Raw genomic sequence first — 23,889 nt, 5'->3', positions numbered from 1 at the left:
GAAAAGTTTAAAGTCCCTCTCAAAGCCTGCTCTTCTTGCTCCTCCTCCTCTTCCCAGGCACCATCCTCTTTTGACTCCTGCTGACTTGTCTCAGATGGAGTAATTCATTCAGCGTTGCGACTTCCTCATCTTCCAGTTCCTGCTCCTCGATGGCTTGATCAATGACACAACGCAATGCACTGATGGTCCCCTGGCTGCGACTGACCAGTTTGGTGATCTCATCAAATGGCCGCAGAAGTCTGTATGCGTTGAGCATGAGCAGCTACTGGCGCGGTGAAAAAAAACCAAGTTTCCCAGGTCCTGCTGCAGAGTTCGTACAGGTAGTCATTAATGGCACATTGGTGGAGTTCCAGCACATCGGGTTGTCACAAATTAGATGCCTGATGGGCAGGTGGTGTCGCTGCTTAACATCAGCAAGGCGAGCCATGGCCGTGTAAGATCTTCTAAAATGGCCAGAAATTTTCCTGGCCTGCCGCAAGAGGTCCTGGACCCTGGGGTATTTGGCAACAAATTGCTGCAGGACTAAGTTCAGGACTAAGTTTAGCAGATTGGCACCGTTGTAGCACACCACTTTTCCAACTGTCAAATTGAGTGGGGATAGCCACTGATCGGCCTGTGACTGCAGAGCTGAAAGCAGTGCAGGACCGGTGTGGCTCTTGGCTTCCAGGTACAACAGCCGCTGCACAGCATGGCAACGTCTCACCTGGCACGTCGAATAGGTTTTAGGGAGCTTGGGGGGTGCAGCAGAAGAGGCGGTAGCAGTAGAAAAGAAGGAGTCAGCCGAGGAAGAGACGGAGGATGGAGTAGGAAGAGGAGAAGAAGAGACAGGCCTGCATGCAATCCGTGGCGGTAACACCAAATCCACACGGGTGCCATGGGTTACATGCTTGAAAGCCGTAATAATGGTCACCCAGTGGGCAGTAAAAGTTATGTACCTTTCCTGCCCGTGTTTGCTAGACCACGTGTCTGTGGTCAGATGTATCTTGGCACCAACACTGTGTGCTAGAGATATATTCACTTGCCGCTGAACGTGGTCATATAGCTCTGGGATGGCCTTCTGGGAGAAATATTTCCTTCCGGGGACCTTCCATTGCGGTGTGCCAATGGCCACAAATTTTCTAAAGGCCTCCGAGTCCACCAATTTATATGGCAGTAGTTGGCGGGCTAGCAGTTTCGACAAGTCAGCGGTCAGCCGTTGGGCAAAAGGGTTATCTGGCGTCATCAACTTTTTTATGCTCGAACATTTAGGCCATGGAAGCCTGCCTTCTGCCAGATGAACGTGACGACAGCACAGTGGAAGGTGGAGTGGAGGACAAATGGGAGGAGAGAAGAGAAGGAGCAGGACGTGAAGCGCTGGGAGTGTGGCTTTGTGGGTTCTGATGGCGTTGCTCTCACTGGGCTCGGTGATGAGAGGCCAGGTGCCTTCTTAAGGTGGTCATCCCTAAGTAAGTGTTGGGCTTACCGCGACTTATGCGTTGACAGCACAGGCTGCAGATGGCAACACTATTGTCAGCAGCTGACACGTTAAAAAAAGCCCACACTGGGGAGCCATGTGCCGCCAACTGTGACCGTGCATGGTGGATGGCTCGCTCCAGATACATCTGCTTTTTGCCTCCTGTGCACTGTGAGTTCTGCCTGCTTCTCCTCCTTATCTGCTGCTCCGTCTCTCCCTCTGAACTCCCCTCCTCTTCCTCTCTTGTGGGCACCCACGTGACGTCCATTGACATGTCATCATTGTCACCTACACCACCACTGATATTAGAGATCTCAAGTAGACAGCAACAGCGGGGACCACCCTCCTTGGGCTGATCTGGGTACTGTCGTCAGACCGCTGGGTGGCGGCCGTTGCTACCTCCTCTTCTTCATCCGATGCCAAGAATGGCTGCGCATCGGTAAGATCTGGGAATGGATTGGAAAATAATTCCTCTGACTCAGGTGGAGGGGCTATGGTGGTAGTGGTGGTGGTGTCTTTGGGGGTGCACACAGCAGAGAGTGAGGAGGGTGCAGATACAGAGGATGAGGAGGGTGCAGAAGCAGAAGGCTGATGAGCCACTCAACCAACTCTGGTGCATCCTTTGACGTAATCACACGCACCTTCTCCAACTTCCCACTTAGGCTCCGGCCTGGTGCACCTGCCCGACCCCTACCACCCTATAATCAGTATTTTGTGGAAGCAGGTACAGTACAGACCAAAAGTTTGGACACACCTTCTCATTCAAAGAGTTTTCTTTATTTTCATGACTATCAAAATTGTAGATTCACACTGAAGGCATCAAAACTATGAATTAACACATGTGGAATTATATACATAACAAAAAAGTGTGAAACAACTGAAAATATGTCATATTCTAGGTTCTTCAAAGTAGCCAGCTTTTGCTTTGATTACTGCTTTGCACACTCTTGGCATTCTCTTGATGCCTTCAGTGTGAATCTACAATTTTCATAGTCATGAAAATAAAGAAAACTCTTTGAATGAGAAGGTGTGTCCAAACTTTTGGTCTGTACTGTATATCGCACCCCTCAATATGTATTTTGTGGAAGAAGGTATATAGAACCCCTTAATCAATATTTGGTGGAAACAGGTATATTGCTCCCCTCAATCAGTATTTTGTGGAAGCAAGTATATCGCAGGCCTCAATCAATATTTAGTGGAAGCAGGTATATAGAACCCCTTAATCAGTATTTTATGGAAACACTGGCAAATGTAAGGTTATGCACATGGGAAGGAATAATGGAAATCACCAGTACATACTAAATTGCTAAATGGTAAAACACTGGGTAACACTGACATGGAAAAGGACCTAGGAATTTAAATAAACAGCAAACTAAGCAGTAAAAACCAGTGTCAGGCAGCTGCTGCCAAGGCCAATAGGATAATGGGTTGCATCAAAAGGGGCATAGATGCCTGTGATGAGAACATAGTCCTACCACTTTACAAATCACTAATCAGACCACACATGGAGTACTGTGTACAGTTCTGGGCTCCTGTGAACAATGCAGACATAGCAGAGCTGGAGAGGGTTCAGAGGAGGGCAACTAAAGTAATAACTGGAATAGGGCAACTACAGTACCCTGAAAGATTATCAACATTAGGGTTATTCACTTTAGAAAAAAGACGACTGAGGGGAGATCTAATTACTATGTATAAATATATCAGGGGGCAGTACAGAGATCTCTCCCATCATCTATTTATCCACAGGACTGTGACGAGGGGACACCCTCTGTGTCTGGAGGAAAGAAGGTTTGTACACAAACATAGAAGAGGATTCTTTACGGTAAGAGCAGTGAGACTATGGAACTCTCTGCCTGAGGAGGTGGTGATGGTGAGTACAATAAAAAAAATCAAGAGGGGCTTGGATAAATTTCTGGAGTGTAATAATATTACAGGCTATAGCTACTAGAGAGGGGTAGTTGATCCATAGAGTTATTCTGATTGCCTTATTGGAGTCGGGAAGGAAGTTTTCCCCCCTTAAGTGGGGAAAATTGGCTTGTCCCTCACAGTTTTTTTTGCCTTCCTCTGGATCAACTTGCAGGATAACAGGCTGAACTGGATAGACAAATGAATTTTTTTAAGCCTTATAAAATGTTACTATGTTACTAGGTGTATCGCAGGCCTCAATCAGTATTTAGGGGAAGCAGGTATATCAATCCCTTTAATTTGTATTTTGTGGAAGCAGGTATATCGCTCCCCTCAATCAGTATTTGGTGGTAGTAGTTATATCAAACCCCTTAATCCGTATTTGGTGGAAGCAGGTATATTAACCCCTTAATCACTATTTTGTGGAAGCAGGTATATCGCACCCCTCAACCAGTATTTTGTGGAAGCAGGTATATCAAACCCCTTAATCAATATTTTGTGGAAGCAGGTGTATTGCAGGCCTCAATCAATATTTGGTGGAAGCAGGTATATCAATCCCCTTAATCAGTATTCTGTGGAAGCAGGTGTATCGCGGACCTTAATTAATATTTGGTGGAAGCAGGTATATCAATCCCCTTAATCAGTATTTTGTGAAAGCAGGTATATAGAACCCCTTAATCAATATTTGGTGGCAGCAGGTATATCGCACCCCTCAATCAGTATTTTGTGGAAGCAGGTATATAAAAACTCCTTAATATGTATTTTGTGGAAGCAGGTATATCGCACTCCTCAATCTGTATTTTGTGGAAGCAGGTATATAGAACTTCTTAATCAATATTTGGTGGAAGCAGGTATATCGCACCCCTCAATCAGTATTTTGTGGAAGCAGGTATATCACAGGCCTCATTCAATATTTGGTGGAAGGAGGTATATCGCACCCCTCAATCAGTTTTTTGTGAAAGCAGGTATATTGCACCCCTCAATAATTTTTTGGGGGGGCAACAGGTATATCACACCCGTTGCAAATAGTTGTTCCAATAGCGTTTGTCCCTCTATATACCTGCAGTATCACAGCAGAACCGCACACAACTGCTGCACAATACAAATTAACTATATACTTTCTATGTTAGAAAGTATATTATAGGTATATCACACTCCTCAATCAGTTTTTTTGGGGGCAACAGGTATATCACACCAGTTGCATTTAGTTACTCCAATAGCGTTTGTCCCTCTATATACCTGCGGTATCGCAAAAGAACCGCACACAACTGCTGCACAATACAAATGCACTATAATATACTTTCTATATTAGAAAGCATATTATAAGTATATCACACCCCTCAGTATATCACACCTATCGATAGCACTCCTATATAAGTCCTTAAAAGGACTTGTGTGGCCCTATTAGCTTGCGTTTAGTGTCTCTAACAGTCTGTCCCTGCTCCACACAGCAACCTCTCCCTACACTGGTAAAACACAGAATGTAAAATGGCTGCCAGATCGGGTTCTGTTATAGGGTGGGTGTGTGTCCATGTGCTGAAATGTCACAATTGGCTGTCCTGTCCCACCTGATGTGTGTGTCATGGGTCAAAGTTCGGCGCAATGCTAAAGAATATGGCGCTGGCGGACACCACCATAAAAGTTCAGCAAATCGCGAACGCGCAAAGTTCGCCGCAAAACTACCGCCGGGCGAACCGCAAGGCCATATTTACTTGAGAGTGTGTGTAAACAGAGGCGGCATATGGCCACGTTAAGACATAATTTTTGGAACACATTGTTTTTTCTGACACTGTGTGTGTTCAAACCCTATCTGTCTCCAATAAGGGACAATTTTTTCATTTTAAAAACGCATAAATGCAGTGTGTTTTTAAATGGGCTATTTGTTAACAAGGTCAACCATCCATTTATGCATAAATATGTATGCCAGTTTCACACTGACATTATTTGTTATTACTCTCACTATGTTAACGAACTTTAAGGGGTGGGGTAGTGGACAGAGAGAGCAAAAAAATTGAAGAAAAAAGAAAGAAAGACAAGACAGAAAAAATATAAGTCCCAGGAGACTTCAGAATATGATATACTATAAAAAAAATCTGGGCAATTGGGGAACTTTTGATTTGGGTACAATATATTCGAACACTAAGCAAATTATTTTAAAAAATTTGACTTATTGGAAACAAAAGAAATTTTCAGGAAGTTCACTCATCTCTAGTATTCTAAATACCTTAATGACCAAGCAATATTAACAATTTTCCTTTTATTATCCTGAAACAAAGCGAATTGTGATGGAGCATCTGCCGAGGTTATTGCTACACTTGTAAAATACAATCTGTTCATCCTTCGATACATGCAAAACATATGATTTGCTTATCATTTCTGAATAGCAGTTGTCACTTAGAACATTATCAGCGGCACTGACATGTCCTCAAAGCCTTTAAATGTGAGATATATATGTCATTATGGACTGAATCATAATTCACACCTTTCACAATCTATTATAATCTATTAACATGTATGTCTTCAGTACAACTTGGAAAACATATATATAATTTATTAAGATAATAATTTGTCTACAGAATTTTTTTAAACTGATTATTACTGAATTATTATCCAAACCCTTGCATAGACATACTGTAGTTAAATAATGCAGTTGTGGCTGCATTTTACCACCTCTAGGGGGAGCTTACTGCCCATGAATTATTTATTCAATTATAAATATGTGGTCAGTTCCACAGCTCCCTCTAGTGGCTGCTGCATGCAGTCAGAATTTTGTCATCTAAATACTGGACCTAAAAATTACATGATGAAGATTGAGTAGCTTGGTAATATAATTACACTGAATAGTCTGAATAGTTCCTGTTTCTCAAGGCACTATAAATGACACCTTTTAATTTGTAGACGGCTCCAGTATTTTAGAATGACATTTTATTTTTGGTTTGCCTGCCTGAAGGGTTTCTTCTCTCTTTTACCAGTAAGTTGTATAAGTTCCTGGTGCTGCCATAGCCACTTGAAGTTAAATGTTTTCTTTCTCTTTTGTATTTTGTTTGGGTTATTCTGTGTGTTGCATTTCCCTGTCATATGTATTAAAGGGAGTCTGTCACCACATTTGACCATATTAGACAGATCCTATAGCGTTATATGTGCCACCCAGCAGTTAAAAACGGTACCTTTGTTGCATATAACCGAGTCTTCTTTCTGCCAAAAATGAACTTTGAAGATTGTGTAAACGAGCCCTCTCAAGTGCCCAGGGCGGTATCTCAATCTTCCGAGCCCAAGACCGGACCTCCCTAACGGCTCATAACCCTGCCCTCCTTGTGCCTGTGCCCGCCCGTTTACTCCCCTCCCCTCGCCTTTTCCATTGCGGCTGCGCGGACAAATTCGTAGCCGGCGCATGCGCAGTAGGTATTGCTAAACGGGCGGGCACAGGCACAAGGAGGGCAGGGTTATGAGCCGTTAGGGAGGTCCGGTCTTGGGCTCGGAAGATTGAGATACCGCCCTGGGCACTTGAGAGGGCTCGTTTACACAATCTTCAAAGTTCATTTTTGGCAGAAAGAAGACTCGGTTATATGCAACAAAGGTACCGTTTTTAACTGCTGGGTGGCACATATAACGCTATAGGATCTGTCTAATATGGTCAAATGTGGTGACAGACTCCCTTTAAGGCCTGAGGGAGACTCCTGTTCATCCTTCCTTTTGGAGGAACAGTCCTGATATTAGTACCAGGGTCCTATAGGGTGAGTTAGGACATTAGGTATTCCTGTGTATGAACTCACCTACCTCTGGGGTCTGTTCATACTGGTAGTTTAGTCAGGACTTTTATTAGGGCTTTACTAAGAGGTGTCCATCTACTTTCCCTAGTTTCCAGGCCTTATTCCCTCACCCCTTTCCATCCTATGTTCGGGGGGGGGGGGGGGTGTTTCCCTCCCACACCCGAATGTGACAGCAGGGCAGTAAAAGGGGAGTGTCTATATAACTAGCTGGGTGGGAGGAGCTATAAACTAGCTGGCTGTTGTTAGGGGCGGTGCCAGAGCTGTGGCAGAAAAAGTAAGAGTGCATCATGGGATTGGTTGGATATAGCAACAGGAAGTGCTAAATACCAGATGGAAATAAACCAGAGTGATTGGTTTACAAGGACAGCAAAGTCCAGATTTAAAAAAGAAAGAGCATGAGGAAGATGCTTGTACACGAGGAAACAACTACATGAGCATATGTGTTAAAAATCCTGGAAACTCCCTTTAAGGGTTCATTTCTTCATAGTAGCTATAAGTCCTATTAGAACATACAGTATGGGCAGGTGGTGGTGGTGGGGGGAAATCTCCTGCTCTGGACTTTCTTTTATCAGCCAGATCAGAGGACAGTTCTGTATAGCTTTTCCTATTCTGCCAGAATCATGTATTGGTTGACCGTACATCTGAATGACCACCCTGTAATTTCACCAGGAAATGCCTGGGAAGCTTTCCTCAGCAAAATCAACTGTTTGAAAGAGGTGCAGGACCCGGAGTGATGAAATGGGGGCTACATTTTGAAGAACATTTTTTTTTTTACAGTTCTCTTCATGATCTATATTACATGGTATCATAATAGTGTTGTAAAAAAACCAAAAGTTCATCGTTTAACTTACGGATGTAGTGGGGTACCCTTAGGAGGTCACTGTCAAGGGAGTGGGGTGCTGTGAAACTCACTGTTAAAGGGACGGGCTGCTGCAAAGGTCAAAGTTAAGGGGATGGGCTGCTGTGGAGGTCACATTTTAAAGTGGCGGGGCACTGTGTGGGAGTCAGTGTTAAGGGGTGGGGGACTGTGGAGTTCACTGTTAAAGGGGCGCGTGTTGTAGAGGTCACTGTTATGGGAGATACTGTCGATATCTTTTAACGACACACACAAACATTAAATCAAATAGATGAAATATACCCGTGTGAAGCCGGGTCTTTCTGCTAGTATATAATAAAAGTAAACAGCTGAGAATGTTGGACTGATGGTGGACAATCACTTTAAAAATCAACTATTGCAATGTCTTGAGTTCCACTGCTTTGACAGTAAAATCCCCTTGAATGATAATGGTGAGACCCTAGTCTACATTTAGTGGATGGACGCTTGTCAAAGTTATTTTCTAGGTATAAAAGCTCATTAGAGACATCTCTGTATTAGCCATTGACATTCCTGTTCAGAATAATTTGGCCAACTTCAATTCTGTCTTCTTTAAGAATAATAGAAGTCTATAAAAGGGTTGTTTTACTCTTACTGTAACAGCTACATTGGTATTTTCAATTCACATGGTTGATTGAATCTACACATTCAATGCTAACAAAGGTTATAATGATCTTTGTAACTAAGCTCCATAATTAGCCATAATAGGAGATTATAATTAAAGCATATAAATAATTATTTTTTGCCTGAAACCAAGCCACTTGTACTTCTATTTGATCAGCTTCATTAGTAATGCATGCATCTGAATTAAAATACCAGCTATTGTATGCAATAAAATATCTGACAACAGATAATATTAATATTCGGTGGGGAAAAAAGAAAGCTGCTGTGTCTGACAAGGTATAGCCCCTATCAAAAAAACTCAGACTAGCCCTTAATGGCACTTCAACCACATCAACCCTTATGGAACTTCAACCACATCAACCCTTACGGCACTTCAACCACATTAACCCTTATGGCATTTCAACCACATGAACCCTTATGGCACTTCAAGCTAATTAACCTTTATATGGCACTTCAACCACATCAACACTTACAGTACTTCAACCACATTAACCCTTATGGCACTTCAACCACATCAACCCTTATGGCAGTACAACCACATAAACCCTTATGGCAGTACAACCACATCAACCCTTATGGCAGTACAACTACATTAACCCTTATGGAACTTCAACCACATCAACCCTTATGGAAGTACAACTATATCAACCCTTACGGTACTTCAACCACATCAAGCCTTACGGTACTTTAATCAGATCAACCCCTACGGCACTTCAACTACATCAACCCTTATGGCATTTCAACCACGTCAACCATTTTGGCACTTCAACCACATCAACCCTTATGGCATTTCAACCACATGAACCCTTTTGGCATTTCAACCACATCAACTGTTTTGGCATTTCAACCACATCGACCCTTATGGCACTTCAACCACATCAACCCTTATGGCACTTCAACCACATCAACCCTTATGGCACTTCAACCACATCAACCCTTATGGCACTTCAACCACATCAACCCTTATGGCACTTCAAGCTAATTACGGTACTTCAACCACATCAAGCCTTACGGTACTTTAATCAGATCAACTCCTACGGCACTTCAACTACATTAACCTTTATGGCATTTCAACCACATCAACCGTTTTGGCACTTCAACCACATGAACCCTTATGGCACTTCAAGCAAATTAACCTTTATATGGCACTTCAACCACATCAACCCTTATGGCACTTCATCAACCCTTACAGTACTTCAACCACATTAACCCTTATGGCACTTCAACCACATCAACCCTTATGGCAGTACAACCACATCAACCCTTACGGCACTTCATCAACCCTTACAGTACTTCAACCACATTAACCCTTATGGCACTTCAACTACATCAACCCTTATGGCAGTACAACCACATCAACCCTTACGGCACTTCAACCAGATCAAGCCTTATGACACGTCAACCATTTCACTGCACTTCAACCACATTCTATACCCTTATCATATTGACAGTTTGTGTGGTTTGGCATGTTTGAAGGTTTTTTGGAGTGGACAAAAGCTTTGTTGTATCTCTCAGCAAGTACCCAATCTCAACATATTTAATTTTTTAAACAGTATGTATATTTTCGCAACCATTTTTTTCTATTGCTTCGATGTATTTGAAATAAAAAAGGATGCAACTTTGCATTCTTGATTAAAAATGCCCTACATTTTGTGTATGCAGCTTCTATGCAAACCTATGTATGTCTATATTGACAAACTACACGCAAGCCCTGTGGAGCCGACAACCCCTGGGGACCTACCTATTCTCCCTAGACATAAAAAACTACCACTCACCTGTCCGCGTTCCCACCACTGCTCCATTACTGGACGCTTCTGGTCCCTGAACCCATGACCGCTGCAACCAATCAGAGGCCTCATTGGCTTGAACACTACGTCACAGAAGTGATGTACCATTAATGCTGGAAACAGAAAAGTAATGGGACCGAGGACAGGTGAGTGGGGTTTTATATGTTCATTTGGACAGGGGAAGAGCCCAGGGTTTGTTGTGTCCAAGGTTGGACAACTCCTTTAATCCTGGACTCTTGCATTGTTCCACTACCTTGCCTCCCTCTTCATAATCTACAAACAATAGAAGCTGCAGCCACAAACAACATATTTTTATAATGTTTATAGGTGCCTTATAAGCAATGAAAAAATTGGCTGCAAACATCTTCTTATCCCCGGGACACAAGCCCTGGTAGTGGTGGATATAAGTGGCCTGAAAACCATGTCCAAAGGCAGTAGGTGCATTTTTCAAATTTGGTAGTTAATGGATGCATGATTCTGCTGATAATATGTACGTTTTACCGACAAAGCCAATAACAATCTACGTGAATACCCTTTCCTCCGCATTGGTTTTCAGCTGCATGTGGCTGTCACAATATTTTAAAAAATGCAGTTAATCCCCCAATGTACTTCAGTGCTCAGTCCCTTTACAGAAGACTTCATGTGGCTACCATAAAGAGGTTTTCCAAAGCAACAAAAATTGGTGTCAGCGGGTTCAGAATGGCTTAAAGGGAACCTGTCACCGGGATTTTGTGTATAGAGCTGAGGACATGGGTTGCTAGATCGCCACTAGCACATCCGCAATATCCAGTCCCCATAGCTCTGTGTGCTTTTATTGTGTAAAAAAAACTATTTGATACATATGCAAATTAACCTGAGATGAGTCCTGTCCCTGACTCATCTCACATACAGGACTCATCTCAGGTTAATTTGCATATGTATCAAATCTTTTTTTTTTTACACAATAAAAGCACACAGGGCTATGGGAACTGGGTATTGCGGATGTGCTAGCGGCCATCTAGAAACCCATGTCCTCAGCTCTATACCCAAAATCCCGGTGACAGGTTCCCTTTAAAAACATAAAAGAATTGATACTTGCCGATCCCAGTCCTTGTCATTCTGACCCTTTTTAGGTTCCCGCTAATGTGTGCTTCTTGTTCCCGTCTCAACACACAAGAAATGTGTTCACTCAACCAATCACTGGGCATTTCCAGGCATTTCTCGTGTGTTGGGACTGGAGCAGGAAGCAGAAAGCAGCGGAGACTTGGTAAGCATTAGAATAGCAGTGGTTGTGGATTGGTGGAGGAAAGTATTGGTTGTTTTATATTCCTAACCCAATATGAGCCCATTGTCACCAGTTTTGTGTTTACGTGTGCATCTGTTCATCAGTAACCAAGTTAAGTCTTTGCTACAGAGAAATGTATCAACAGTTTAATCTCTTGGATTTATTCCATAAGAGCTCTACTATGAAAAGGGGAAATGGAGGGGATTCATAATACGTAAGTAGTTGTCACATCCCATACCCAGGACAGAAGTGAGGGGAGTTATTCACACCTGAATACACATGGAAGCACTTGTTAATGGTTGTAATGCATTGTAACAATTTGTAATATCCCCAAGCTCAAAATAAACTAACTTTGTTCTTTTGTTCTGTCCTAACACAATGATTTCATGCAGGTTGAGTCATTCACAAGGCGCATGCCGTCTTCCCCGTCTCATGAACATACAATTCAGAGCCATCTATGGTAGCAAAGCGAATCTTAATCAAAGTGAGTTCTAAAATACAAGCCACTTTATATAAAAATAATTCCTGATAACATTCACTGGACAGAGGGCAATAGTCCCTGTGCCTTCATACGGCTTGAGATGCTTGACAATATGTTACGCAGGAAGAAAAATTGTGGTTGTTAGTAGAAAGTGTGGGATCCTTGTAGACAGCTGCCAGTTCTCTTCTCCCCCCAAAACAAGTGAAGGGTAATACAAGTGAAATTGGAATGGGGGTATCTGTGAAATATTGGCCACTAGAACTAGAAGCAATGCTTCTAGGACAGCTACATAACCCAGCGCATGGCAATACATGGCACATATGATTCAGCCAGTTTCTTAGGGAATCCGACAGAAGAAAACATTTATATTCCTCCGTATCAAATTGGAGGCATATGGAGATGCAGTAGACCCCCATACAAGTTTATGGGCTCACAGTTGTATGGACCAGTAAGTAATATGTACTTATAAAGGAGTCAGTTATAGTATATAACCATTATTTATTACATAAATTCACACCATTCAGCAAATCACTAAATAGGACAATTGTACCAAAGAAGGAATAGTACATGGACTTTGGATATAATAAAGATCGCCTACATAGAGGAGAACTATAGGCGAATATTCATTATCAGCTTACTGACGGAATTAATCAGCTGATCGGAGGAACAGACCGTCATATCCGGTCTTAGAATCTGTCACTTTCTGTATTGTGGACAGCATCGCGAAGCGGTAACAGAGGAAGACGCTGAGGACGCCGAGGACGCAGAGGAATACGTGAGCACCAACGACACACAGGATCGGAGCGCTCCTAACAAAGACATCCCCTCACAATAGCCTCTTGGAACCCGGCTATACGGGGTAAGACCATTTGATTTCTCCCCCTCTCTTAAGGTGACCGCTCTTTGGGACACAAGCATACCTACATCAGCAAAAACCTTTAAACTCTTAATCCATTTTAACTACAGTGCACATCTATATAGGACCTACATGCAGACTGATCACCTGCATTAGTAGGTCTCCTTGTATAATTTTTATAATTTCTGTGTATGTTTTGAATTTTCTTCCAGCTATAGGAGGATATACTAATTGTGACTAAGCAGTACGATTGTCCTATTTAGTGATTTGCTGAATGGTGGGAATTTATGTAATAAATAATGGTTATATACTATAACTGACTCCTTTATATATACCCATCCATCTGAGTGCCCTCCATCTCTTGAGTTTATACAGTATATCCAATATTTTTGGCAATTGGTACTGCCATATTGGAGAGAGCACCAATCCGTACTTTGCTGTCAGTAGAGTCTCTGTAACCTGCTTCTAATATGTACTTATGCTTGAGGTTCACATGGATGCTTGTCTTTGGTAAAGGAATAAGCAGTAGCATTCACTAGAGATACAGGAGGGCCATGCTTTCAAATAATATTAGGTTTTATCCAGAATGGGGAGAGGAGAAAAAGCTGCTGCTGGACTCCTCTGGCTCATCATCTTCCAGAGAACAAAAGGGTGGGCCAAACCTTCTCATCCCCAACATCTACCATCGGGGGAAGGTCAGGACATCCTCATGTTCAACAGATAGTTGTCCGGTGCGGCTAAAATGGTCAAATTCAGCCGACTTTCAGCTAAAATGTATGATCCAGAATGTTTGGGATATTATTAGACCAAATTCCGTGAAGTTCTAGAAAGTTTATCTGTGAATGTTATACTGAATTATTATATTAGACAGCTTGTATTTGAGTTATTCCATGGTCCCACTGCACACATATCATACGGAAAATGGAAACATATTTAGAGGCTGAATCATTTCTAATTTCTGGGAGCGTAACAAAGCATGTGCAATGCAGCATGATAATAGCAGGAAAGTGGCCTATATCAGCAGTTCATCATGAATAAGGCCTCTGGCATCAGTGTCTGGTTTAATGAATGTATACAGTCTTAATTTCTGCCCACACACGCTGATGAAGGCGGCTTAGATGCGGGAGAGAATTTAAGTCCATTCTTCACTTTTGCACCGGCAAACTACTCACAATGTTGGGGGTCATACAATACTTTATACTTCTGCTGACCACTGATGCTAATGGGTAATTGTACATGCTGTGTTAGCAGCCATAGGAAAGGGGGGGGGGGGGGGGTAGTCAGAAAGCCTAGTGCACAGGAAAACAGCAACGTGTCATTGTGCCAATGAAATACTACTTGCAGGAATCTTGTGCAACATGTGCATACTGTATTGTGGGGAGGTGTTAGATATTATGAACTGTAATGCTCTGCTTATAAGAGTGAATAAACATTTTAAAACCATACATTGCTGCTGGTGTGGCCTAATGGAGGGGCGAAGTCTAATGCATGAGATGGAACCCTTAGTGCTGTACTCGGCTGTCTCTGTCAGTCCCATATACTTTGAATTGAGCTATAGAGGGCATGCCTGACCACTGCCCCATTCCAGCTCCTCCTCACTGTGGTCAGGCAGCAAGAAGGAACCTGGGAAACCTTTCTAGTGATCAATCTCCATCAGTCCCACAGACTTTGAATTGAGCATGCCTGACCACTGCTCCATTCAAGCTCCTCCTCACTGTGGTCAGGCAGCAAGAAGGAACCTGGGAAACCTTTCTAGTGATCAATCTCCATCAGTCCCACAGACTTTGAATTGAGCATGCCTGACCACTGCTCCATTCAAGCTCCTCCTCACTGTGGTCAGGCAGCAAGAAGGAACCTGGGAAACCTTTCTAGTGATCAATCTCCATCAGTCCCACAGACTTTGAATTGAGCATGCCTGACCACTGCTCCATTCAAGCTCCTCCTCACTGTGGTCAGGCAGCAAGAAGGAACTTGGGAAACCTTTCTAGTGATCAATCTCCATCAGTCCCACAGACTTTGAATTGAGCATGCCTGACCACTGCTCCATTCAAGCTTCTCCTCACTGTGGTCAGGTAGCAAGGAGGGGACTGGGAACTCTATTCTAGTGAGCAATCTTCGCCAGTCCCATAGACTTTGAATTGAGCTATAGCAGTCACATATGAGTCTGGGTGTTTTTTTGGGGCCCAAAACATTTCTGCTGCACCAGTATTATAAATAGTAAATAGTACATGGAGGTCACTAGGGTCATGAACATGAGACACATTTGCGTCAGACACTACATGGCACAAATCATGTTTTAGATAGGATTGTTTTCCTGTGTTCTAGTTATAATCCCTACAATCGTTATCGAACTACACCACCCATCATGCTCTGCTGGCTACTGGCAAGGTTTCAGCTTTCTTATATTTGAAATTCAGTCTCTAAATATTCTACTTCTATCACTCCAGTTCATGCAAAGGGATGAAGCAAAATACCAGGTATAACATATGAACCACACTTAAAGGAAAGTTATATAAAATACCTCCTGTTCTTACCAGTGGTGGTGTTAGTCCAGGAGACAGGGGTTGAGGCAGGCACAAAAGAGATAAATCTATTATAAGTATGTTAGAATAAAGGCAACACAAACATTTATAGAAAAAGATCTAAACATATAAATAACTAAAATGGAAGAAAATTCTAATTCATCTACGTGTTATATAATTATTCATATATAGCTTATAATGGGTCAATATACATGCAAAGCGCTGGCATGCTATGGAAGGCATGGTGTTTTTTGCATCATTGTTATACTAGACTTATTTATACTATGCAGTACCCCATAAATTAAAAGAGAGAGTTCGTGAGTTGTCTTCTTCCTTTTGGACATTGGCCAGGATATGTTATACAGTTAAACTTTGCTAAGCAGAAACCCTTAAGTGCAACCATTTCAGTGCCTAGAAGTGTCGTCACCCAGCTGAATAACACCACAAGGAGTATTCATTTGGATGTATCACTACAGGGTATGTGGAAAACTGGGTGACTTTGACCATTCTGGACTGTTTTGGTTTTAACCTTTTTTACTATTGGCTAATGGCCAACAAATGTTCGTAAACAGGTGATCGGCTTTGTTGAAATTCTTTGGCTGGTCTTTGCCTTAAGATATGTGTTCATGGACAATCACTCACCAAATTTTCATTTGCTCTTACCAATTTTTTTTAAACCGTGTCCCTCATCCAACAGTACAGTCTGGCATGTTGAGGGTTTGAATGTATGATTGGTTGGCCACACTGATGACCGATCTAGATCTAATGCGTACATCTGGCTTTACCAAGGTTGAAAACCAAAACAACGTATAAGTAAAATCTTTAACAATTTAACACAACTTATTGATATGTATATCCAGGTATTTTTCTTTATTTTACAGTGGAATATCTTCAAACAAGTTCTACTACTTAGATGTTTGGTTGACATGTAGACTGAATTCAAAAATGTTAACCAGAATACTTTTGATATTGGGCATGGCAGAAAATCCTCTACGAAATCTCTAATTTGATATCGGGCAAGGTGGGAAAATCCTCTTTGAAATTCATTCATTATATAAAGTGATGTACTCTAGGTTTAAAGGAATTTAAAGGAACTCGAAACCTACAAATGAATGACAATGTCAACAGGGGACAATGTTGCCCACACTGTCAGTTTGCAGCATTTTCTACATGTTACTGAAACAAACAGTCATGTCAATTTCCTGCAGATAACACACGTGTTAATATTGTGGTGACATCTTCTATCTTCATCTAGTGGCTAATATAGCTGGGGCTAGCAAAGGAGGTGGGGTTAACAATCTTATAAACCTTGTCATACTGCAGAGAGGGCACAGCAGGGAATCTCCTGCTCCAGCTAGTTGCTTTATACATAGACACAGAAATTTGAGGAGGAAGAAAGAAGCAGATGGATGATCTCCCAGTAGACATAGAACAGATTTCTTTATAGATATCTCAGTTTTAATTGCAATATGAGACAAATTTAGACCAAGGGAAAGGAGGAGAATAATTAAATAAGTGATGAGATATGTCTCTGTTTTTGTATTTTCTGTGTTTAGTGTCCATTAATCTACAAATCTGACGTGAATGACCCACCTTTCCAGTGTTGGCCATCTGCAAAAGTGGCCAAGTTGGATATAATTCCAGTTAGTTATCTGAGTTCAAGTAACCAGTAGGACAAGTTTTCATGGTTCCATGCATTTTTTTTTTTACAAATCTTTATGTCTTTAAATGGGTTTTCCAAGAATGATTTAAAATGGCCACCAGCAACCTGACCTAGAATGTGAGTAGCACTGCTTGCCACCACTTGCAGAGCTGCCCAGGGGAGCGACAGGACGGGGCCTCACTGCACACTACACTGCTCTATTATAGATGGTAATGATGTGATCCTGCCTACAATATGCCATCATGGCTGAGCAGCCTGATAGGAACACTAACCAATATGTAGTATATACAAGTGCCAAAGAGCAGTGTGTGGTGAGGCCCTGCACCCATTCCCTTAGGCAGCTTTGCAAATGGCAGCAACCAGTCCTCATCCCATTCTAGGACAGGTTACTGACAGCCATTTTATATCATGCCCGGAGAACCCCTTTAGTCTCAAAATCTGATCATGACAAGGACATGGGTTACAGTTGGTCAAATCTTGGAACTTATTTCTAGTTCTATAATGTTACATAGTTGGACGTTGACTTGCTTAACATGATCTAATCATAACTTATATTCCTGACATTATTAAAATATTTTCTAATTTTAAGTAGATGCAGTACATTAAGTATGACATTGAAGATACCAATTTTAAATGTAATATACAGTACGGTTAATAATGTAATACAAATATATCTTATATAATATACTGTATATATCTATTACTGTACTAGATAATAATTGCCTTTGTTACCTGTTATTGGGTTAATTTCTGTATGTGTTTCCTCATATTTTTTGAAGTCCATTGAGGTTAAAGCAATCCATAAAGTGATCAGAAATGAAGGTACTATGCCGTTTGTTGCACAATACTAATGTGTGATAATATAAAAACCCTATGAACTGTCATCTCCTTTAGACCTCTGTGACCTTCAATCTACTCTAGATGCCTTCTTCAGATACAACTCATTCATGGTCACCTCTTCCCAAGTAAGACAATTATCGAATACTGATGCTGACTTTGAAGCCTGTAGCTAAAAGCTTCAAAATGTTTAATTGCTTTTCTGTTTTAAGGGTTTTCTTAGCCTCAAATCGGTTATCTCATCAGACTTTTCAGTCTGCAGCTCAATACCTGCAGGTCTGGCTCTCGGTACCCACTGCAAACAGCTGAGATTGCCAGGTAAACCATATGTTCTGGTGCATGGGAAATATAGTACTAGGTAGCGGCTATTCACATGAGTCCATTAGAGTCAGAGCTGCCCTTATAGAGCAGCTCTCAGTTCTGGTTTAGAGGAAGGTGTCCTTTGTGACACAACCATATTAAGAACCCATTTCTCTATCCTGTAGAATATGTAACATTAAACTTTATAACATACTTACCTCTAAAACTGAGCATTGCTCCCACTCCACCAGCCACCAGGTCACACTGCCGTTTCTTGTTGTCACCACTGCAGGTTGCAGTGTCTTCTAGCATCACATCATGTGACTGACAGCCAATCTGCTTTCTTAGTGACAGGTCCTCCGTGAGTCACTGCCCCAATGAGCTATTGGCTGCTGTAGTCACAGTAATGTGATGTGGTGCTGGACGACACACCATTGCACAGCGATGTCAAGATAACATAAAGGGGTTGTCCCATCTGGACATTTATAGCATATGAATAGGCTATGCCATAAATGTCTAATTGGTGCAAGTCCCACCACTTGGGAACCAGCTCCTATCTCAAAAACAAGGTCTCGTCATGAATACAAAGAAAGTTGCATGTGTGTGAATACCACTGCCTTCTCAAACAGCTGATCGGGGGGTGTCCCGAGCGTAGGACCCCCATTGATGTATTAAAATCTCGGAAAACACCTTTAAGGCTGTGAAAGACTGTAGGAGTGGTTATGGGCTCTTAGCACTTAAGATCATGGACTCCTTTGCAGTCTGTAGAACCATGATACACTTCTGTTGGGTTAACAAAGTAAATATTATCATTTTCATTTGTATTGCACAAAATTCTGACCAGGCCAGATTATTGGGACAACATTCGGGAATGAATGTTCATATGAAAGGTCATTCCTGATAATTGCCCCCTGTAAATATGCACCGATTACCTGATAAATTTGTAAAATTCTCTTTTGTTGGCTGATCCAACATTTATGTGGCACAAAATACATTTTTTGCAGCACATTGCGCTGGGTAAACAGGGATATGTTGGTGACAAACAATGAATCTGTATTAGGATGAATGATCACAGCAGTGATCATTCACCCCCATACAGAGGGGATGACTGCTACATGTAAATGCAGCTTTAAGACGCTAACAATTTATTCCAGATCACTTCCTAATATATCAGCCCATGTAAATGGACCCCCAAGAGTATAACTGTGGCCAAGGATTCAAGACACTACCCTAATGTTTGAAAGATCATTCTACTCCGTGGTTTAGGAAAAAAATTAAAACATTGATGAGCCTTTATAAAATTAAAGGAGAAGCGCCACAAAGACCACTTTTTTTTTTTGTTAGAGGTCAGTGTGGTGATAAAACACAGGCCCAACATCCAGAGAAATGTAGTGGCACTACATGCCAGCAATTAAAATAATGACTTCCAATGTAATGCATGATTAAACCTATAGGGTGCCCCCTTATGAAGTCCATCTTCCCTAATAAAAACATAAAGGTGAGGATTTTCTCTTTAAGAGTTCCCTAAAATATTTTTTCATTATATTACCTCCCTCCCATAGGAACATTCAAGGACAACAGTGTGAACAAACCAGTACAACAAATTACAAAGTATATAATAAGTGTATAAAAGTAAGAGTAACCTAAGTACAAATCATATTAAGTTTTGATATATATGTACTGTACAATATTATAGTAGAGTGCAGTTTCATTTGAAAAAGATTAGTAGCATACCATATTCATGTCTATCCCATTGGTGTAGGTCCACGCATGTTGAAAGTATTCTTCAAGCCTCTGACGTAAAGGATTGGGAATTTGGTGAAATCTTATGAATTCTTTTACTCGGAGCATTTGCATGTGGTACCGTGCAGTTCCTGAATATAATCTTTGGATTATTGCAGACACATTTCCAAAAATACTTGCATACATTAATGCTGGATTGAAAAACAAAACAAAACAAAAAGATATTAGGTGAGCAAATAAATGCTAACAAAAAGAAGATATATATGTATATATATTTATAAAAAAAACTTACCTTAAAAATGTTTTCCTACAGTATTTATATTCCACACAACCTACAGTATGTAGATCACTAACGGGAATCTATCTAAAAGGTGTGCCTAATGTCAGCTGTAACTGCAGAAAATTGGTGTTTTTGGATAGAGAAGAGTCCATACACTGATACAGTCTCCAGGATGGGATGGAATATTACTCCTCCCACCAGAAACCAAAGAGCTGCATACAAAGCCTTATCAGTGGGTTAGGTTGCTATTCTTCTAGGCCACCATCAGTGCAATATAGCTGTTAGATGTTATTAAGTCCCTAGCCCTCTGAGGATAATGAGATGACTCTGCGAACTCTGCCACTTAAAGGCAAAAACATATTTTATTTAGTTTTTCCTTGGACAGCTGCACTTCTGGTCATTCAACTGTACAGAAACTACAAACCGGATTCCAAAAAAGTTGGGACACTAAACAAATTGTAAATAAAAACTGAATGCAATGATGTGGAGATGGCAAATGTCAATATTTTATTTGTAATAGAACGTAGATGACAGATCAAACGTTTAATCCGAGTAAATGTATCATTTTAAAGGAAAAATACGTTGATTCAAATTTTCACGGTGTCAACAAATCCCCAAAAAGTTGGGACAAGTAGCAATAAGAGTCTGGAAAAAGTAAATTTGAGCATAACGAAGAGCTGGAAGACCAATTAACACTAATAAGGTCAATTGGCAACATGATTGGGTATAAAAAGAGCTTCTCAGAGTGGCAGTGTCTCTCAGAAGCCAAGATGGGTAGAGGATCACCAATTCCCACAATGTGGCGCAGAAAGATAGTGGAGCAATATCAGAAAGGTGTTACCCAGCGAAAAATTGCAAAGACTTTGCATCTATCATCATCAACTGTGCATAACATCATCCGAAGATTCAGAGAATCTGGAACAATCTCTGTGCGTAATGGTCAAGGCCGTAAAACCATACTGGATGCCCGTGATCTCCGGGCCCTTAAACGACACTGCACCACAAACAGGAATGCAACTGTAAAGGAAATCACAGAATGGGCTCAGGAATACTTCCAGAAACCATTGTCAGTGAACACAATCCACCGTGCCATCCGCTGTTGCCAGCTGAAACTCTAGAGTGCAAAGAAGAAGCCATTTCTAAGCAAGATCCACAAGCTCAGGCGTTTTCACTGGGCCAGGGATCATTTAAAATGGAGTGTGGCAAAATGGAAAACTGTTCTGTGGTCAGACGGGTCACGATTCGAAGTTCTTTTTGGAAATCTGGGACGCCATGTCATCCGGACCAAAGAGGACAAAGACAACCCAAGTTGTTATCAACGCTCAGTTCAGAAGCCTGCATCTCTGATGGTATGGGGTTGCATGAGTGCGTGTGGCATGGGCAGCTTGCATGTCTGGAAAGGCACAATCAATGCAGAAAAATATATTCAGGTTCTAGAACAACATATGCTCCCAACCAGACGTCATCTCTTTCAGGGAAGACCCTGCATTTTTCAACAAGAAAATGCCAGACCAAATTCTGCATCAATCACAACATCATGACTGCGTAGGAGAAGGATCCGGGTACTGAAATGGCCAGTCTGCAGTCCAGATCTTTCACCTATAGAGAACATTTGGCGCATTATAAAGAGGAAGGTGCAACAAAGAAGGCCCAAGACGATTGAACAGTTAGAGGCCTGTATTAGACAAGAATGGGAGAGCATTCCTATTTCTAAACTTGAGAAACTGGTCTCCTCGGCCCCCAGACGTCTGTTGAGTGTTGTAAGAAGAAGGGGAGATGCCACACAGTGGTGAAAATGGCCTTGTCCCAACTTTTTGGGGATTTGTTGACACCATGAAATTCTGATTCAACATATTTTTCCCTTAAAATGGTACATTTTCTCAGTTTAAACTTTTGTTCCGTGATTTATGTTCTATTCTGAATAAAATATTAGAAGTTGGCACCTCCACATCATTGCATTCAGTTTTTATTCACAATTTGTATAGTGTCCCAACTTTTTGGGAATCCGGTTTGGGAATGGGGCCAAGCTTCAGTCCCCTGCATGAGTCCACGTGTATGAATAAAACAAGGGGATGCAGGACTAAACCAGGGCTCTAATCACTTAATTTTCAGAATTGGTGAAGGTCCCAGAGGTTGGACACCTGAGACCATAAAGTAATGGCATATACTAGAGATATTGTACTGTATTTTGTCATTTTACAACATGGGAATATCCCTTTAAGTTTCATAGATTTGCAAAAAGCACCCAAAAACAGACACATTTACCAAAGAGTAAAACTCCCTGTGACACTCAAAGTACAGCATGTGATCATGCCTCAAACCCATGCCGACTCTAGTGGCATAACATGTAATATTCTCCTGATATTTATACTAATGAAACCTATTTCTAGACCATTAGTCATTGCAAGTTACCTTCAGAGACATGGAGACCTTAGAAACCTGACTGAGCTAATTAGCAGTTGGTTTAGAGGCCTCACTGGGGAGAATTATAGATCACCCTCTTGCACTTAAGCAACAATTATCAAGGTTGGATATCATCGCAAGTCCATAAAGCAGAACAGCAGTAAAGGATGGAAGCCGTATTCAAATTGATAGTCATAATGAGAAAAGTGGGAGTTCCAGGCTTATTTCATAACCTTCCATTGCAATTAATTTCCTGTCCAAATTGAAATGGATGAAAATCAATGTTGAATTACTTTTTGATATTCACTTGTCTTCTTCTCTATGCCAACTGTCTAGTTAAATGCCAATTCTCCAGTTCAATTTTTTTTTAAGTAACAAATGTAACCAGCCAGCAGAATGGCATCTATTATCCGCTGACCTACTATACTGAGATCCCATCGATTGATATGATGAAGGGGCTATGGTTTTTTTGAGGCACCATAACTTTGGGATTTTTTTGGAGGATTGAAGTAGTGTTGTACAGATACAGAAACCCTTTGAAGTTCTCTGCACAGTGTTTGGACAGGAGCAAAAAATGCTCAAGGGGCTTGGCCATTCCCATCATCAGTTGGGGGGCCCAGAGGTCATACTCTTACAGCAAGTAATGGCATATGCAAGTGATATACTATCGCTTACCAAGATGACAAAACCCCGTTCTCCCACTTGAAAGGGAGCTGAGCTGCAGTACGCCAGTATGACCCCTACACAGTGGATGAAGCCTTTTGTTTCTGGCTTTGTCCACTGGTTAATTGCCAAAAACAGCTGATTGGTGAAGAGTGCCAAGTGTTGGAACCCCACTGAGCTAACATTGACAAGCTATCCAGAGGATAGGAGGGGCATTGTGGCTGTCAATTAAAACTTGTTTGTGATCTCTCAGGTACAGATGTTGTGTTATACATATAGGTCATCATATGGGAATGACCACCTACCCATATGTGTACCTCATTTTTACGAAAGGGGTCAAACAAGATCTCAACCTATCAATCATCACTAACAGTTATAGCTGGCAAGTGACAGGAATGCCACTTGCTAATTACCAAACGAACCCCTTTTATGAATTGAAACAATATGAGGTGTTGCTCCAAAGA

The 23,889-nt window shown here is 41.5% G+C and overlaps 1 protein-coding gene across 1 annotated transcript in view; it reads right to left on the bottom strand.

Annotated features, from left to right (window-relative positions):
* The window catches only part of KCNH7 (potassium voltage-gated channel subfamily H member 7), a 369,362-nt gene that overhangs the window by 62,045 nt on the left and 283,428 nt on the right, over window positions 1-23,889 (bottom strand). The window contains exon 9 of the mRNA XM_044303361.1: window positions 20,071-20,270. Within this exon, the coding sequence (XP_044159296.1) occupies window positions 20,071-20,270 (200 nt within the window). The remainder of the gene's footprint in view (window positions 1-20,070; window positions 20,271-23,889) is intronic.

The sequence above is a fragment of the Bufo gargarizans genome, chromosome 8 (genome assembly GCF_014858855.1).
Source record: "Bufo gargarizans isolate SCDJY-AF-19 chromosome 8, ASM1485885v1, whole genome shotgun sequence".
Lineage (NCBI taxonomy): Eukaryota > Metazoa > Chordata > Amphibia > Anura > Bufonidae > Bufo > Bufo gargarizans.
The sequence above is the reverse complement of the archived record's forward strand: the minus strand, read 5'-3'. Positions and strand labels throughout refer to the sequence as shown.